We start from the raw sequence: 19,801 nt of genomic DNA, 5'->3' as shown, positions 1-19,801 counted from the left end.
GAGAGAGAACAAGTTGGAGGGAGGGAAGGTGAGAGAGCGGAACAGAGGATCAGAAGCGGGCTCTGTGCTGACAGCAGAGAGCCCGATGTAGGGCTCGAACTCATGAACTGGGAGATCATGACCTGAGCCAAAACCAAGAGTTGGACACTTAATCGACTGAGCCACTCAGGAGCCCCTGAAAGGCAGCTTTAAATTGATGATTTATCTGTAAAAGCTAGGAAACATGGTTTATGCCTTACGCCTGTCATCTGCTACCCACCCCCAACCCAGGTAGCCTAGTATAGCGTCTGGTACCTAGTGCATACTCAAAGAACATTTGTTGAACAAATATATGAGTATATATAAGGTATAAGTCAATGAGACCTATATTCTCCTCCTTCACAATTATCTTTCTTTCTTCAGATATACTTGTGACTACCCAGTAAATGAACTGCTTTTAGGAAATAGGAAGAAAATGGACTTCGCCATGGGAACTAAGTAGGGCACTTTCTTTGCATTACACACCATCTTTCTTTCTGTTATTTTTAACTTTAAAATCTCTGGATGTCAGAACCTTACTTCTGGGGACATATTATTGACAGAGGAATTGTCTACTAACTTGAAAAATGTTGAGGAAGTACTCTGTCAATTATTAATGTCATGCTAATTATAAATTCAAACTAGACTCTTAGGCCTCAAAGTGAGCAATGCTTATCAGAAGATTGAGAGACCTGATCCGGCCCTGCACATTGCAGAAATCATTTCAGTCCTTTCTTCTCAGTGGCTGAACTTCATACTTATTTCTAGTGGTAATTACTAAGGTCCATAGGGCTGGGCTGTAGATGGAAGCAGGCAGAAGAGTTGAACATGCACAAGTTTTGAAAGCAAATGAAATTGGGTTGAACCCCAGACTCAGACACTCAGCAGCTATGTGAACTTTAACAAGTTAAACAGCTTTTCTGGAGCCTCAGTTTACTTATCTGCAAAATCAGTGTAGACATGTGGATATCCAAAAATTGGTATTGAGGAGTAAAGGAGGATAACAAATACAATGTCCTTTGTATAACAACAACAAAAAAGCCAGTATTCTTGCCTTTCTTATCTCCCTCCTTGGGTAACTTCTGTAGAAATACCCACTCCGCAAAATATTTGGGGAGTATTGCTTCAGTGCTTGAGTATCCTGCCTTCATAAACACACTGCACACTCTACCCCATCAACCAATAAAGCTCTTTTGTTATCAAGCAGAGTTTTTCTATCACCGTGATTTGTGAATGACTCCTATAGTTTTTGCAATATCCTTATAGGCCAATGATACTATTTGCTTAGTATAGGTTAGATTTGCCCAAAGGTTTAATACGGGTAAAATCACAAACTTGCTATTCTAATTATACACATATACAAGAACATATAGTTTTTCTGATGAGTATTAAAATAAATATTCCATTTTTGTGAGTCACCTAAAATGCATGCAGTATGCCAGTATAGGAGTCCAAAACCACTCTAGGTATTTTAAGTAGAAAGGGATTTAATACAGGGAATTTGGTGCTTGCATAGCCACTGTGAAGTGCTGGTGGAATAAACCTGGGGCTGAGCCTTCAGGATTGACTCCCATAACACTGTAAATCTGATCTGCCAAGGACATTCGAGTTTCTGTTTTATTAAGTCATCAGAATTATCAGAAGGTAGATTTAAAGTTTTTTAAATGTTTATTATTTATTTTTGAGGGGGGAGGGGCAGAAAGAGAGGGAGACACAGAATCTGAAGCAGGCTCCAGGCTCTGAGCTGTCAGCCCAGAAACCGATGCACCTCATCGTAAGATCATGACATGAGCTGAAGTCGGACGCTTAACTAATTGAGCCACCCAGGTGCCCCTCAGAAGGTAGATTTTAAAGGTTCATCCCAAACTTTCATTATTGTTAGAAAAATAACACTTGTGATAAAAAGAAATCCTGCTGCTGGTGCATCAGAAATAGCATGTTTATTTATGAAGGACAACTTATTCATTCATTGATTTGTTTCTCCACCTATAACAGGTCTATTCTGTTTGTCTTGTGTGTTAACTGATTTTTTAAAAATGTTTTTCTGTCACTGAAAAAAATGTGTTCCTGCCTTTGTGTATTCATTTATTTTAGTGTTTATTTATTTTTGAGAGAGAGAGAGAGACAGAGCAGGAGTGGGGGGAGGGGCAGAGAGAAAGGGAGACACAATCTCAAGCAGGCTCCAGGCTCCTAGCTATCAGCACAGATGCTGGGCTCGAACCCATGAACTGCAAGATCATGACCTGAGCCGAAGTCAGACACCCAATCGACTGAGCCACCCAGGCACCCCATGTGTATTCATTTTTAAGTGAGTATAATCCAAATGTTGACTTTTCACTTGATATTTTCCCATATTATTACATACTTTTGTAACCATAGATTCTGGTAGATTAAAAAAAGAAAAGGTGAATATAAACTGTACTATGCTAATTGGCATGAGAAGCTTCACACATATCCCTACTAAGTTTTTAACAGCTTTATTGAGATACGTTCACCATTTAAAGTTTTTTGGTATATACATAGGGGTGTATAATCATCACCAATATCTCTATTAAATTTCATCGTTTTATTTTGAACTCATTTTTCTAAATCTCATAATTCTGGCTTTTAGATTGTTTATTCTTTTTTAAAAAATGTTTATTTATTTTTGAGAGAGAGAGAGAGCAGAGTGTGAGCAGAGGAGGGGCAGAGAGAGGGAGACACAGAATCTGAAGCAGGCTCCAGACTCTGAGCTGTCAGCACAGAGCCCGACACGGGGCGCGAACCCACAAACCGTGAGATCATGACCTGAGCTGAAGTCAGACACTCAAACGACGGAGCCACGCAGGTGCCCCAAGATTGTTTATTCTTGCGTGCATGCATGTGCTCTACCTCTGCTCTAATAAAACCGCCCAAGCAAGGGTTAAAACCATTGCCAGGTGGCTGCAGGTTGAAATTACTCCATTCAGCAGCACTTTTAAGTTTTTAAAGGTAGAATAAGTAAGTAAGCTATAAAACCGCCTCTACTCTGATATCAATTGATGCCAACCCAGGCAACACGAAGAAGACAATGGGAAATGATTTGCCTGTTCTGCTAGCCAGTGACTCCAAAAGAAAAGGCGAGGTGCTGGCTGGCATAACTTGTTCTAAATGCAGCCATTCTATTTTTTCTAAGACTCCCAGAATTTTGCTAATGACTGATATCAAATCTCCCAGGCTGCAGTTTCAGCAATATACCCCTCCCCCGCCTTTTTTAAAGATCAGGATAAGATTTGTTTTTGTCCAGTCTCTGGCATCTCATTGTAAGCAGGGAGATGTTCTGTTCATTGCTCTGATGGTTCCTGGCACATAGTAGGCCCTTCATATACATATTTGTTGTGTGAATGAATGAATGCCTTTCACAGAGATTCTAGTGTTTTCATGACCATTGTTACTATTTATTGTGGTAATAACTGTCACCTGCTAACTTCTACCTGTCCATCAGCCCTTATCTTGAATGTCACTTCCTTCAGGAAGCCTTCCGGAGCCTCTCCACTAGGTAAGGTGTTCCTGAGCTCCCTCTTCCACATGACTCTTATTACTGATCAAAGCTCCATGGGGGAAGTTTCTGTGTGTATTTGCTGTGTTCACCTTTGCATCCCCAATTCTAAGCTCAATGCCCATCACAGAGTAGGTACTTAATCAGTATTTGTCGAATAGTTAAAGTAAATTGGAATGTCATTCATCTCTAAAGGCAAAAACTCATTCAACACAGCCAGGTGTTCTTGTACCTATTCATCTGTCTTGACTCTCAAGTTGTCTTTTTTTAATGTTTTATTTATTTTTTGACAGCGTGAGAGAGAGAGAGAGAGAGAGAGAGAGAGAGAGCACGCAAGTGGGGAAGGGGCAGAGAGAGAGGGACAGAAGATCCAAAGCAGGGTCTGTGCTGACAGCAGAGAGCCCGATGTGGGGCTCGAACTCATGAATGGTGAGATCATGACCTGAGCAGAAGTCAGATGCTCAACCAACTGAGTCACCCAGGTGCCCTGTTAAGTATCTTAAAAAAAAAAAAAAAGTGCTGAGGCATGGTTTAACATGTCATAAAATTCACCCATTAGAGTCTTCTTACTCATGTTTCTCTCTCATTTTCTGTGTGAAGGTCATTTTTCTGATGGTAAAAAATGGGAGAAGATAGAAGTGGATTATAGTGTTAACTTGGATAGAGAATGGGCTCCTAGAGCCCAATTTACCAGGATTTACTTCTGTTTTATTTCTCTTTGTGATTGTAAGCTAGTTAACGTCTCTAAGCCACAAATTCTAACCTGTAAAATTGTACTAGGAAGAGTTTGTTTCATTGGATACTTCAAGGATTGAGTGAGATAACATCCAAAAGATCTGTCAACTGATCCACTGTAGGGATAGTAACAAAAAAAATGTAGATGACTTCTCTTCTCTCTGTAACTGTTAACTTGGACCCCCTAAACAGGTCTATTCTTTCACCATTATCATTATTTTGTTATGAGCATATTTAAAAACAAAACAAAAGAAAACCGTCTTGCTTCCTTAGCGTCTCTGCAAGCCCCACTTCATTCTGAGGTTTAGCTTTACCGACACTATTCCTACAGATTTTTGTCCCTCTTTTTATTCATTCTCCCGCATATGCTTTTTCTCTCCATCTTCTGAATACGCTGGTAGGAAAAACAAGCCCCACCTGAGATCATTAGAGAACAGCGGTTCCTTTAGTTGCCATTCTCTTTCTCCTTCATTCTAAATCTTCCACCGTGAACACAGAATTTTATTTTTCAAAGCCTCCCATTCTTTTAAAAATACGTTTCCTTTTACACTCTCTTGTCTCGAAATCACACCTGTCTTTCCCCTGGATCCGTTTCTTAAAGTCTCTGACCGCCTGCCTTCTGTGCTACATCACGGTCACATCCCCCAGGTTTCTACAGCTTCTCGGCGACCCACCAATTCTTCCCCGGGAGTCACATTACATCAGCATTACTAATACAATATCGTTTACATTCCAGACTGTTTTATTCTAGGCAATCAATTAAAAACGAAGCTCGGTACTGGCTTGATTTAACATGGAGGATGAATTGTCTAAGGTCAAATGCAAACTGCTGCAAGATGTGGGAGACCTATATTTATATTCATACTAAATATATACCTGTTGAATTTGGGCTTTTTCTCAACGCTTCAGAAACCCTGAGCTCTCGGGTAACTGGGATGGTAAGAAGGATAGGTTTCCAGAAACTTCGCAAAAAAAAAGACTCCATCTAAAGCACTGCTCCATACGCTCAAGGAAAACCCACCAACAAAAACCATCTCCACAACCACCAGATTATCTCACCAGCAAGTGAGACTGCAAGGTTTGGGGGCCCGGCTGTACCACTCTGCGCGGCGCACGGGGGGGTTCGTACCCATTTGGTAGCGACTGACCGTTTCCCCGTCTCTTGGTTTTGCCCCTGCTCCCCCTGCGCAGGCACCTAAAGTGCGTCAGGCCGGCGCTTTATAGCGGCAGCCTGGGCGGCTCCGCTTGCTGTTTTTTCTCTTCTTCTGGGCAGTGGCTCCTCCTGCGGTTCGCGAAGATGCAGCTCAAACCGATGGAGATTAACCCCGAGGTGAGCGTCAGGTGCATCGTTGCCCCGGGAGCTCAGGGCTGAGGGTCCGCCCTGGCCAGGTAGCTGCATCGATGACTGGCCTTGTTTTTGTATTTTTTCTTTGCGTTTGCCTTTCAGATGCTGAACAAAGTGAGTGGCGTCTCGCGCCGCCTCTGTCCCCATCCCCCGGAGGCGCCCACCGGCCCCGGCTGTCTCGCAGGGACCCAGCGGCATCCTGCGCGCTCCACAGGCGGCCGGGCTGGGGCGCATTCCGGGCGCCCTCCCTCCGCCCCTGCATCGGGGTCGGGCGGTGACTCTGCGGAACCGTCAGCGGTGGGAGGGAGGAGGGGGCTGCGCCCAGATGTGAGCGCTGGCCCGGCCCCCGAGGGCGTGGCGCGGGCCGCGCCGACTCGTGTGCCCGGGCTTCGCGGGAGCCACGTGTGGGCCGCGCTTTGTGCTGTGTCATTGCGCCCGCGGGGGTGAGGGGTGGGGGGCGGGGCGGGCCGCTACTCCTCCCCGGCTCGGGTCGGGGCGCGGAGGCTGCGGGGGGGCGACCCCGGAGCCTGGCGGGTGCCCGCGACTCGAGGGTCTCCGCTTGCCTGGCCGCCCTGTTTCCTCTCTGCAGGTGCTGTCCCGGCTGGGGGTCGCCGGCCAGTGGCGCTTCGCGGACGTGCTGGGGCTGGAGGAGGAGGCTCTGGGCTCGGTGCCCGCTCCCGCCTGCGCGCTGCTGCTGCTGTTTCCCCTCACCGCCCAGGTAGGGCGTGGGGCCCGGGGTGCTCGGGCCTTGGACCGTGTGCGCTGCTCCCAAACCCGAGTGAGGCGTTGAGGACAGTGTAGACACCCGGCTTCCCTCCCCTCCCGGCCTGCGCGTCCACACCTGAAAAACTGCCCTCTTTCTGCGGGGGATGGGGTGAGAAGCCCTCTGTGTCATGCTATCTACTCACTGGCTGTTAACGATTTATTGGCTCCTCGCTCGTCCATCCAGCACTGCCTGGAATTCAAAGAGAAACAGCATCTCTGTTCTATTATCTCAGTTATCCAGAGAAAGCACTCATCCTACTCTACTCATAAGTAAGCTTGAACCTGTGCTTTTCAGAGCCTTCCACTCCAAAGAATGGCTGGTTGTTTCCCTTTAAGGGCTGTGGCCTGTCAGTTTATTGTTTGGTTCTCAGACTCCCACCTTACAGTAAAACAGGGGGGCGGGCTTGCCTGCCTAGACCACAGGAAAACAAAATAGGTTGTTTAATGCTCCATCCCCACTCTTGGGTCTCCACTGGACTCCTGTTTCTTCCCATCCCTCCACTCCCTACAACATGCACACTTGGTTTTTAACCTCCCCAATGTGCTTTTAAAAAAGACCTTACTCATTTGCGTGTGGTTCCTGTGTGGGGACCTCCTTCCACCTCTCTTATCCTCTTTCCTCTCTGACCTTGTAGCTAAATGAAATAGGTGGGCATTAGAGCAGTCTTGGAAACACCTTTTCATTTCCCTTTAGATGGTCTTCCTCCTACAAGTGTGCATGGATGTATGTACCTCAAAGACTGAGCATCAGATATAAAAAGGTAGCTGGGATAATTGTTGTCTTGCGATGTATGAAATCCCACTAATTGGCATGGCATTGTCTATCTCCTATTGCTGTCACTTGACCCCTGACTGGGGAGTGATGAAATCTGCATTAACAAAACTTGGGATATTAGCATTTGGGGCATCATTCCAAACACAGTAAGCGGCACTGAAGCACCATGCTAAGGCTGGGTATTCTAGAAGCATCCTCGGCATAAATTATTAAGCTCTGTGGGAAGTTCCAGGCGTTCCTCCTAGTAAATGGGCTTTGTGTTGTGAGTTAAAAACCCTTATTAAAGCTATTAGGTTAATCCCACTGACATGTTTTTTATTGTTAGGTAAAACGGAGCCGCTAAATAATTGCAAGGCAAATTAGCTTCCCTGTTGACAGAATCAGACACCATCTCCTCTCTCCTTTGAGCTTCTCTCGAGCTCTCTTATTAGAGGAACCATGATGACTCGGAGATTTTGAGCAGCACTCACAGGCAAGGCCTCTGGGAGGCAGTGGTGCTTCGTGTTTGTCTTTCAAAAGCCCACTGCTTGCTTTTTGCTGATCAAGCTGCTCTTGGTAGAGAACCGGTCTGGTTTGAACAAGCTCGATACTTCATACAACTTCACCTCCAGCTGGGCAGTCAGATTTATTGAGCCACCTGTTCTGTGACACAAAACACCGACTAGGCTAAACACTGAGACAAATTCAAAGAAAAGCTGAAGTTTATATGTTGATTTCCAAACAAGCTGATGTTAATTTAGAAAGGATCCACTTTTGTCTAAGAGGTTATGAAATCCTAACTGGATCACCTCTGAAACATTAAATTTTAAGTGGTAATGAAAAATTTGCAGAAGTATTTCCATGCAAGAGCTCAAACAACTAAAGAATGGTGCTATCCGATTAAAAAAAAAAAAGTTAACCTAGAAAAGTGAAAACCCTTAAGTCCATGATTAACACATTTCAAAGATGCGGTAGATCTTTGATGCTAGAACTTCCTGTTGGTTGGAGCTTGAATTGGTCTGGTGGAACAAGCCCTCTTATTCTTATGGTGTCACAGACAAGGCTTTAAACTTCAGTTATGTGTACAGTAATGAGAGGCAACTGGAATTGGAAATCTTCTGGTATCGTGTCTGAATTACACTGGTTATGGGAAATTAGTGTTTCTATAACATTGGCACCTTGCTTTTAACTGAGAAGTCCTACCTTTAAGGTCTAAAATTCATTAGCAAAAGGTCCAGACAAGCCCACTAAATTACTGTACAAAATGCAAATGGATTCTTGGACACTATCTCTACTCTTATTCATTTATTGATTTCTTAGGACTGCCCCCCCCCATTGTTAATCTGTCCTCAAACTGTAGTTTGCAAATGTGACACAAACAAGTGTCCTATCTTGCTCTTGTAGGATGAGACGATTTTGTGAAATCACAGCCCAGAACCCTAGACCAGTTGTCTTTCCTTCCAAAAGAATGAGGGAATAGTTAATTTTTTTTAATTGCTCCTTTCAGCAGTTAAGTCTTGCTTTGTGTTTGTTTTTGAATTATTATACTTGCACACAATAGAGGTCGAACTTCAAAGAATACTAAGATAGTTGGTGGTGGTGTTTAAGGAAGAAAATAACGAACTTGTGTGTTTTTCTTCAGGACACCATCCATTTCAAGCTAAAAGGTTGTAGTGGTGTCTAGACAGATCCTTGGGCAACATCCAAGGCCATTACTGCACTGCAGCATGAGGGTGGAGTCTCCGAGCCTCTCAGAACCCCACGGGCTGGCTGACGTGGGTGTGGGAGGCAGACAGGCCATTCTCTGGTCACTGGCCAGCACCTAGGACCAAGGCTCCTGGTCCCACATCCCACTTGTGTTTCCATTTAGGTGGTAGAACTCGCTGTGCTGCCATCTGTTAGTTCTTTGCATTTTCATTTTGAGATACAAAAATGTTTTTTTATGTTCACAGCATGAGAACTTCAGGAAAAAACAGATTGAAGAACTGAAGGGACAAGAAGTCAGTCCCAAGGTGTACTTCATGAAGCAGACCATCGGGAACTCCTGTGGTACCATCGGACTGATACATGCAGTGGCCAATAACCAGGACAAACTGGAGTTTGGTAAGTGGGTGTGGAGGGTAGTCCTCCTCTAGTTGACCTCTAGTTCACAATAACTTGTCATTCCAAAACCCCCAGGGGTCTACTCTGCAAAGTCTTTGCCTTCAATTTTTTTTGAAACCTACTTCTCCAGATATAATCAGTAGGCGAATTAACATTGATTCTCTTTTGAGGGAAGGAAACTCATTTTCCAAGAAGCATGGTCTAGCTTCTTCCACCTGGAGGGGAAGAGGGAGTGATACGCAGTTTTGTACTGCCTCTCTGCCTCTGCTCTTCCATTTGCAGACAGCCAGTCGTCATGATTCCCCTGTGCCCCTGTGCAGGTCTCAACAATTCGGAAGAATTAGAGATGATGTTCAGCCATAAAATAGTAACACCAAGGACCTGTCTTTAATGGTTCTGGGTCTCCTAAGCAACAGGAGAACCAAAAGCCTAGAATAGCTGGACAAAGATGTTGTGAACATTCCTTCAGGGAAGCATAGCAGCAGCTCAAAACCTTGAAAGATCCAGCTGTGAACAAAGTCATGTCGGGGGGTGTTAGCTCCCCTCCAGTGAATGCTGTGGAGGATATAGAAGAAAGCAGTCTCTGCCCTGACGTTTGTCCGAAGCACAATTAATAGCACTAAGCTATGTTAAGATACACGGTGTAACGTATGATATAGGCCAAGGGTCAATAACCTTTCTTAAAAGGTAAGAATAGGTCTTTTAGGTTTTGAGGGCCATTTGGTCTCTGTAGTTCAAAAGCAGACATAGACCAGATGTAAGCCAATGGGTGTGGCTGTTTTCAATAATACAAAAATAGGTACAGTAGTTGGCCAGCTCGTGATCTAGACAATGGATGGAAATGGCTAAGAATTGCATAATTTCAGCTAATAAAGTCCACGGTGTGGCCTGTAGCAGGTCAAATACTTTTTTAAACAAGGTAAGTGTGGCCAAGACGACTGCTAGTGTACTTTTGAAATTAAAACAACAACAAAACTCGTTTGGCTATAATAATCCAAATCTTCTAGAACCTACTTTTTTGAATGTTGACTTGCCATATTAAAGAGTATTGTAGCTTGATCCTTTATTTCTTCTGCAGTAAGTCTCCCTTTAGAGTACTGTGTTCGGAGGTCAGAGGGATACTGTAACTCTTTGTAACCATGGTCATGATAGAGCCAAAGATGTAATCTGAGTCCTAGCCCTCCCCATAAAGTTAAGAGGATTCCTATCACTTCCAGATTTTAAACCATCTTCACTTAACGAATATGTTTTCGCTTAGAGCTGAAAGTTCGAATGCAGTCTTTTGAAAAATAACTCGCTCTTACTCTAGCTATGTATTCAGTGTCTCCTAGACTTACCCATATTGAGCAATGACAAAACGCTTATTCCACACCGTCAGCCGGTCACTTGTCTCTGGGCCAGGCTATAAGGCTCTTTCCATTTCTTAAGATCCTTAAGTCAGGGCGCCTGGGTGGCTCGGTTGAGCATCTGACTCTTGATTTTGGCTCAGGTCTTGATCTCAGGGTTTGAGTTCAAGCTCTTACTTAAAAAATTGTTTAAAAAAGATCCTTAGGTTAATGTCCACCTGGATAACCATACTACGGAGATTGCATTTTCTACCCTGAAGTAAAACATCTTGGTTTGAGAATTGTTAACTAGACTAGAATGTAGTTGCACCATGTAGGATTGTGTACTGTCAGGTGCTGTAGGTAACAGTAACACACAGTAACACACAAGACCCACAGTTCCTGCCTTTATGGGATGACAAATCTCACAAATACATGTCACAGATGCACAACCACTGTAAAGAAGACGGTAAGGGATTGGAGAGGTGAGTGTGAGGTGGGAGGGAAAAGAGGTTGAGAGAGCAGGGAGGAGATGCAAGAGGGCTTGGCACACCGGGGGAATGGAGAGTTCTGTGACTTGAATGTGGTAGAAGGGGGGTGGTTGCAAGAGCGGCTGAGGGGGAAAGGAAGGCTCTTCCACCTCCGAGACCACAGTAAAGACTTAAGTCACTGAGCATGGCTGGCTGTGCACCCATTTGCGTTATTTTATTTATACTAATAGACTTTTCTCCCCCCCCCCCCCCCCCCCCCCCCCCCCCCAAAGAGGATGGGTCAGTCCTGAAACAGTTTCTTTCTGAAACGGAGAAGCTGTCCCCTGAAGACAGAGCAAAATGCTTTGAGAAGAATGAGGTAGGAAGATGGCTTCTAGAGCATCAGTTTTCAATTCCTACAGAGGTTTTTGTGCTAATTATTCTCTCTTTCCTGCAGGCCATTCAGGCAGCCCATGATGCCGTGGCCCAGGAAGGCCAATGTCGGGTAAATACGTGCAGATACAAATCAGAGCCAGGCTGCCCAGGTGCTGTCTGTGTTTCCCCTGATACGAACAAGAACCTCTTACCTGAACACAGCAAATGTTTCCAGCCACGGCCAGCTAGGCCCATTAACACCAGAAAATTCTACCAGAATAATACTTTGACTACACCTGTTCATAAAATGGCTCCCCACAAATCTAATTGGCAATAAAATAGTCTTGAATAAATTCAAACTGATGGTTTTTTGTTTAGATCCAAATGATTCTACAAGAGTAACACCCCTCCTGGAAATTGAGCATTTCACATACTTCTCTCACAGACTCTTGGCCAAGTGTAAGATTACCAGCTAGGATTGATGGTTTCTAGAAGGCTTAAATATACCATTAATCTGAATAGAATCCTCCTGTCAACTGTTAATTAGATTTACGTTGGTTACCAGTGCCTTTATGACTATAGTTGACCCTGCCACTTTCTAGTCTTGACCTTGGGTGAGATGCGTATCCTCCCTAAGCCTGAATTTCTTTCTTAGTGAAAAGCAGAGTTCTGATAGGTACGCTATATCTACCATAATAGATGAAGGTATTAAAAGAGTCTTCTAATATTGTCTATTATATAGGAAATACATGTTAGCTATACTGATTTAAAATGGTACATAAGCGAATCAGTTCAAGCGCATACTTAGTGACAATTTATTTTTTAACAAATTAAGCTCTGCTTTTAAAATCCTTGCAGAATATGTGTATTACATCAACATGTTACACATTTTGAACTTACATGATATTAGGTCAATTATATCTCAGTAAAGCTGAAGAAAAAAAAATTTTAATGCAATGTATATTACAATAAAAACTCATTTTCAAAATATTTCTTGACTCTTCAGGTAGATGACAAAGTGAATTTTCATTTTATTCTGTTTAACAACGTGGATGGCCACCTCTATGAACTTGGTAAGTTTGTCCATTTTGGGAACCCAGTATGGTTTCATGCATTCTTTTATTTTTAAAAATTTTTTTTAATGTTTGTTTATTTTTGAGAGACAGAGACAGAGCACGAGTTGGAGAGGAGGGGCAGAGAGAGAGGGAGACACAGAATCCGAAACAGCCAGGCTCTGAGCTGTCAGCACAGACCCTGATGCAGGGCTCGAACCCATGACTATGAGATCATGACCTGAGTGGAAGTCAAACGTTTAACTGACTGAGCCACCCAGGCGCCCCATAGTTTCATGCATTCTTTCAGATGAGATTCCTCTTAACAGTATTGGTGTGTGACTTTGTGGCACTTAATGTATGTTTGTGGAGTGTATCTTCAGGAAGTCAGGACAGCAAGGTATTCTCATGGGGGCACTTAATCCTTTATCATACCCAGACCCTTCCCTTGACCAGTCAGTCAGTGACCTGCAGAAGGAATGACTTTGGTCACACACCAGTAAGGAGATCAGTGCCAGTTCAGGGCATTCATGTCAGACTTCCTCTTCCCTCCTTCCACTACAGCATTACTAGCTTAGGAGTGCTAGCAGCAACCTGACAAGGAATACTTTTGGAAAAAGATAAATGCACGTGATCTTGCTTGTATAGAAAGAATTTGGATGTGTTGGGGGATAATTTCCCTTAGCTTGTATACGGCAATAAGAAAGCTTATCCATCTTGTAAAAGTCCTCCCTTCTGTATTAACGGAGGAAGACTGGTAGCCATGTTGCCTCAAGTCAGGAACTACCTTTGAGCAAATAAATGCAAAGCTAACGTGGGGTCAGTTGGCAGTCATTGAGGGGCAGTGAAATCCAAAGCATTCCTTCTTGTCTCTGCTCCTCCCTGTACTTCGGAGGCTGCATCTGGCTTTTGCTTTGGGGTCCTGCCCGGCAGATGGGGCACAAGCCTTTCTGTTAGGATGGTTACGTTTCGCTTGTGTGGACCTGTTGCTTGTGGATTAGAATTGCCTGGGATGGGCATCTAGGAGCATTTGAACCTTATTTGCTTCTGACCAGCCTTCCTTTGTGGAGTGGCAGTGGTATTTGGGAGATCTAAAACTTCCCTTTAGGCTGGGTGAACACAGTAGCCAGCAAATGTGCGGAGAAATTGACACGCCTGGCTTCTTCATTGTAGATGGACGAATGCCTTTTCCGGTGAACCATGGCACCAGCTCAGAGGACTCATTGCTGCAGGTAATCTTCGGAACCCGCCTCCGACTGGGTCCACGTTTCTTTAGCCATATTATCTACAGTGCTAATACCTTGTCAGTGCGGCCAGCACCAATCACCTGGGTTAATAGCAGTCTTTAGGGTTTAAGGATTATTCCTGTCTACCTTATCTTATAAGATACGGTTTTAAACAGGATCCTTCAGAACAGCCCCCACTAATCTGTCTCGTGTGCTGACTTTAGCCTATGGTTAGAATTAGTCTGAAAGCTGTTGCTTAACTTCCTCTCGGGATTAAGGTGACCATTGTTCTCTTGTCAAATTACATCATAGCTAACGACTCAAAGAACAGCAGCCTGAGCCTTTCCTAAACCCTCTCAAACTGATGGATTTGGGTCAGTCTTATAGGTAGTGCACTATGGATTCTGGTTAGGCCGTCAACTTCAGTTTTTTCTTCTCCTTTGGTCCACTGTTACAGCACAAGAGAAGCAGATTCAAAATCTGCCTCGATACGAACTTAAGATGCAGGATCACTATCCTACTCTAAGTGACTATAGAAACCTCTTAATTCTGGACAGTAGGCTACTGTAGGCCCCTTCACCCTAAAAACAAGTTTCTAGAATCAATTTACTGTTATAAAGGAAAGCTGTTTCATCGTGATACAATAAAAAGTGCAGTTAAGGTAAAAGTACTTCATTTGTACTAATAACTAATCTTTTTTGAGTGCTTGCTATGTGCAGATGAAGGGCTGGTAAACTTCCTGTAAAGAGCCAGGTAGAAAATGTTTTCGGCTTCGTGTGGCATTTGGCTCTGTTACAAGTACAGAAATACTTCAGGGATATTGTGGGCTCTGTTCCAGGCCATTGCAATAAAGGGAATATTGCAATGAAGCGAGTCCAATGAAATTCTGAGTTTCCCAGTGTATGTAAAAGTTATGTTATAGTATAAGTATACTGTGGTTTATTAAGTGTACAATAACGTTATGTCTCAAACAGTGCACCTACTTTAATTAAAAATGCTTTATTTCTTGGAGTGCCTGGGTGGCTCAGTGGGTTAAGCGTCCGACCTCGGCTCAGGTCATGATCTCGCAGTTTGAGTTCAAGCCCCTTATCGGGCTCTGTGCTGACAGCTCAGAGCCTGGATTCTGCTTCGGCTTCTGTGTCTCCCTCTCTGCCCCTCCCCTACTCACACTCTGTCTGTCTGTCTGTCTGTCTCTCTCTCTCTCTCTCTCTCTCAAAAATAAACAAACATTAAAAAAATAAAAAGAAAATACTTTATTTCTAAAAAATGCCTACCATCATCTGAGCTTTCTGTGAGTGGTAGATAATGTTTTTGCTAACGGAGGTCTTGCCTCGTTCTTGATGGCTGCTGACTGATCAGGATGCCGGTTGCTGAAGGTTGGGGTAGCTGAGGTGATTTCTTAAAATAAGACGGCAAGGAAGTTGGCCACATCCACTGACACTTCTTTTTACAAACAATTCTTTTTACAAACAATTTCTCTGTAGCCTGCGATGCTTTTGATAGAACTGTACCCACAGTGGAGCCTGTTTTAAAATTGGGAGTCCGTCTTCTCAAACCCTGCCGCTGCTTTGCTGCCTTGGTCTGTGTGATGTCCTAAGTCCTTTGGTTGTTTCAACAGTCTTCACAACATCTTCACCAGGAGTAGATCTCATCCTAAGAAATGTGCTCATCCGTCATCTGTTAAAGTTTGATCATGGGGTTGGAGCAACTCAGGCCCATCCTCAGGCTCCACTTCTCATTCTTGTTCTCTTGCTGTTTTCACTGCATCTGCAGTTACTTGCTCCACTGCGTCTTGACCCCCCTCAAAATCACCCACGAGGGTTGGAATCCACTTCCTTCAGACTCTTGTTGTTCATGTTGATATTTGATCTCTTCCCAGGAATCAGGAATGTTCTTAATGACATCTAGAATGGTGAATCCTTTCCAGGAGGTTTTCAATTTATTACCCAGATCTATCAGAGGAATCCATATCTATGGCAGCTTATAAGCCTCACAAAATGTATTTCTTAAATAATGAGACTTATAAGTTGAAATGACTCCTTAATTTGTGGGGCCACAGGATGGATGTTTTGCTAGTGGGTATGAAAACCACATTAATGTCATTGCACATCTCCATCAGAGCTTTTGGGTGACTAGGTGCATTGTCAGTGAGCAGTCCTATTTTGAAAGAAATCTTTTTTTCTGAGCAGCAGGTCTAACGGTGGGCTTAAAATATTTAGTAAGCCATGTTGTGAACAGATGCACTGTCATCCAGGCTTTGTTCCATTTATAGAGCACAGAGTAGATACAACATACTTGTTAAGGGCCCTCGGATTTTCAGAATGGTAAGTGAGCACTGGCTTTCGCTTCCAATCACCGGTTGCATTAGTCCCAAACAAGAGAACCTGTCCTTTGAAGCTCTGAAGCCAACTATGGACTTCTCCTCTCACTGTGAACGTCCGAACTGGTACCTTGTTCTGGTAGAAGGCTGTGTCCTCTGTGTCGGAAATCTGTTGCTCGGTGTAGCCACCTTCGTTGATCCTAGCTGACCTTCTGCATGTACTGCCTCAGCACGGGCTGCTTCACCGCGCACTTTGATGCTACAGAGGCGCCTTCTTCATTACACTGAGTCAGTGTCTGCCAGCTTCAGACTTTCCTTCTGTAGCCTCCTCACCTCCCTCAGCCCCCGTAGAATTGAACAGAGTGAGGGTCTTGCTTTTCGTTGGGCTTTGGCTTAAGGGAATGTTCTCGCTGGTTTGATCTTCTATCCAGACCCCACAGACTTCCTCCATACCAGGAATAAGGCTGTTCTGCTCTCTTCCCATCCGTGTGTTTGCTGGAGTAGCACTTTTAATTTCCTTCAAGAACCCTTCCTTTGCATTCACGGCAGGGCTGAGTATTTGGCACAATAGGTGTAGCTTTCAGTCTGTCTCAGCGATTGACGTGCTTTCCTCAGTAAGCCTAATCATTTCTAGCTTTTGATTTCAGGTGAGAGACGTGGGACTCTTCCTTCACTTGAACACTTACAGATGACTGTAGGGTTATTAACTGGCCTAATTTCAACATTGTCTCGGAATAGGGAGGCCTGAGGGGAGAGAGACACGGGGTCAGCTGGCCACCGGAGCCGTGAGAACACACACGACATTTATACTAAGGTCTCTGGTCTCGTATGGGTGTGGTTTATAGCACCCTAAAACAATCCTAATAGTGACCGTCAGATCTCACTAAGCACAGGTCATCGTAACAAATACAAGAAAAAAGTTTGAAATGTTGCAGGAGTCACCACAATGGGGCACGGAAGCACAAAGCAAACGAGTGCTGTTGAAAAATGGCGCTGATAACTTGCTTGATGCAGGATTGCCATAGACTTTCACTATAAAAATGCAGTGTCTGAGACGTGCGGTAAGGTGAAGGGCAATAAAATGAGGGTGCTCGTATCCAGTTCTGTTACAGCTGTCCATTGAGGGACATGGTGTCCAAGTGAATGTGTGGCCATATTCTATTAAAACTTAATTCATAAAAACCGGCAGTTGGCTGCAGTTTGCCGACCCGTGTGCTAGATGCTCTTCTAAGTGACCTACAGCTTTTAGGGATGCTTTTAACGAGGCTCTGAGGCATTGTATTCACGTTTTACAGATGAGGAAAATGAAGTTAAGTGAGGCACGGGGTCGTCAGTGACTTGAATGACAAAACCATGGTTCAAATCTGGACAATCTTAGCCACTGTTCAATACTACCTTTCTGTGAAAAAGACCGGACTTTGGAACATCCTAAACCTCATGACCTGCAGGTGTTAGTGGGCCAGATTATGCCACAGTAGGTGGGGTCACTGCCTCGAGTTTGCTGTTACACACCTGAGATCAGTTAGAGACAAGTCTGGATTTACGAGGGGTATATGGGGACAGTACAGAATGAGACCTAGATATAGAAAAGCAGGATTGAAGGATATTTGCAGAGTCGAATTTACTTATGGGAGAGCATAAGAACAGAGGCGGAACTTCTGCTTATGACCCATTTGGGGGAAAGACTGGTCCTTCTAATAAGGTCTGAGGTAGTTACTGTCCTCTTGAACACTGCTGGTACGATAAGTGTGCCCCACATAGGAAACTTAAAACTATTACTTTGAGTAGAATTTATGAGGTGTGGGGAAGATAAAACTTTGTTTTAAAACAACAACTATTTAGAGTCTCATTTAAAATTAAATGGAATATAAACCAGCATCATAGTGAAAATTCTTATCCTCAGTAAGGCTGCTGGTATATGTGGTTACAGTTGTTTTAGATTGTCTAAACTGTAAAGTACTGCTAATCTGTTAAGAAAGTAAATAAACTTGATCCAAGAATTCTGAACGTGAAAGGACTGAGGTCACTGCTCATTGTAGGGGATGGCTCTTCCCTTTATAGACACATCTTTAATGTTAATCATCATTGTGGGCCCTATAGGAAAGTCAATTTGGGGAAGGAACATCTGGAATATCAGTATATTAAAAATTCTGACAGTGAAATATGTAGATATCAATCTATAGAATCCACTCTAGTTTTTACAAGTGGTTCTAAAGCAGGAGCAAAACTCTGGGTGTGGTTGATGCCTTTTAAGGGCCAAACTCATGGAGTTGATTGGTTTTAGACCTTGGGAGCTGACTGTTGTATCCTCTTAAAGGTCATATTCAATATGGTTTGTGGAGCTGTCTTTCCACTGGACTTTTTACAGACTAAACAGTGATTGATATTTACTATGCCAAGGCTGTTAAAGTCTAGAATTTGGTAAATAACTAACATTGGCATCAATTTTCTATTACCAATCTTTGTAATCTAGGCCTTAGAACTAGTCACACATGTCATTCCATCGTCAGTAAGAATTCATCATCTGCACCTGGAAAACCAGGCTGTTTTGTGAAATGTTCACTTGAAATGTGTGTCTCCTAGGAATTTGAGTTAGGGGAACTTTTCTCTTATGCCCCCTTATCCCTTATGGGAGAGAGGATCCATTTTTTTTTTTTTTTTTATCGTGTTTTGCTTTGAGGAGAAGAGCACTAATAGTGTTGTTTTCTTGTCAAAACCAGGCACAAGGCGGGAAAAGCACAGAGTATTTGGTGGAAGTAAAAAAAAAGTCAGAGCTTCCGAAGTCAAGTCTGTGTGTTGTGGGTTCCTGTCTGCCCATCACCTGATTTTTGTCTTAAATCAGCCCTGGTTCTGAAGTTTAAGGGGAGGTTTGACGTTGATCAGGGTGACCTGTTCCTTTCCTTTTGAAACTTCATTTCGAGCTGCTGCTGCTTTGGATATTAATGACCTTTCTCCTTGCAGGATGCCGCGAAGGTCTGCAGAGAATTCACTGAGCGTGAGCAAGGGGAGGTCCGCTTTTCTGCTGTGGCACTCTGCAAGGCAGCCTGATGCCCTAGGGGAGGGACACAGCTTCCCCCCACCCCTTCCCTTCAGCGTGAAACCTGTCCCCACAGTGCAGTCTAAAATGCTTCAGTACTTGTGGAACACAGCTGTTCTCCTTTGGTTCTGCAGATATGCTCTTACCCTCCACCACACCCAGGCACTAGCAGAGCTCAGCTGTTGATCGAGCAAAGTTTGATAGAAGCTTCAGATGGCGAAGCATTTTCCCCCAGTGTATGTATTGTACCTCAATAGCTAATGCTTTAAATGACTACTTTTGGTTTGTGTCTGTAAGTTCAGGCCTTGGATGTGGTTTAATTGTTTGTCCTTAAAAGAAATAAAACTTTTCTGCTGATTAAGGGATGAGCCTAAACTGGTTTTCATTTTCTCCTTTACCTTACCCTCCAGTATGTTATCCTAGTGTTACACGTTTATGGCCTTCCATATAAGCAACTCCTACAGCCCATAGGAAAATGATGATGAAAATAGTATTGGTCCAGCGGGTCTCCAGACTTTTTCCTATATATTTATTTGTTTATTTTCAAGCTTTTATTTTTTTAAGCTTATCTTGAGAGAGAGAGCAGCATGGTCTGGGGAGAGGCAGAAAGAGGAGGAAAGAGAATTCCAAGCAGCCTCTGTGCCATCAGCACAGAGCCCAGTGCGGGGCTCTATCTCATGAACTGTGAGATCATGACCTGAGCTGAAATCAAGAGTCGGACATTTAACTGAGCCACCTGGCTGCCCCTCAAGACTTTAA

General features: G+C 43.8%; 1 protein-coding gene across 1 annotated transcript; it reads left to right on the top strand.

Annotated features, from left to right (window-relative positions):
• Nucleotides 1-5,487: 5,487 nt before the first annotated feature.
• Nucleotides 5,488-19,403, top strand: UCHL1 (ubiquitin C-terminal hydrolase L1). Its single transcript, XM_047857673.1, has 9 exons — nucleotides 5,488-5,600; nucleotides 5,718-5,729; nucleotides 6,205-6,333; nucleotides 9,087-9,237; nucleotides 11,326-11,411; nucleotides 11,490-11,537; nucleotides 12,414-12,480; nucleotides 13,633-13,691; nucleotides 18,967-19,403. Exons 1-9 carry the CDS (start codon nucleotides 5,568-5,570, stop codon nucleotides 19,051-19,053), a joined length of 672 nt encoding a protein of 223 aa, XP_047713629.1. The 5' UTR covers nucleotides 5,488-5,567; the 3' UTR covers nucleotides 19,054-19,403.
• Nucleotides 19,404-19,801: the final 398 nt, after the last annotated feature.

The sequence above is a fragment of the Prionailurus viverrinus genome, chromosome B1 (assembly GCF_022837055.1).
Source record: "Prionailurus viverrinus isolate Anna chromosome B1, UM_Priviv_1.0, whole genome shotgun sequence".
NCBI classification, from domain to species: Eukaryota; Metazoa; Chordata; class Mammalia; order Carnivora; family Felidae; genus Prionailurus; species Prionailurus viverrinus.
Note: the sequence above shows the minus strand (reverse complement) of the source record. Positions and strands in the feature narration are given on the sequence as shown.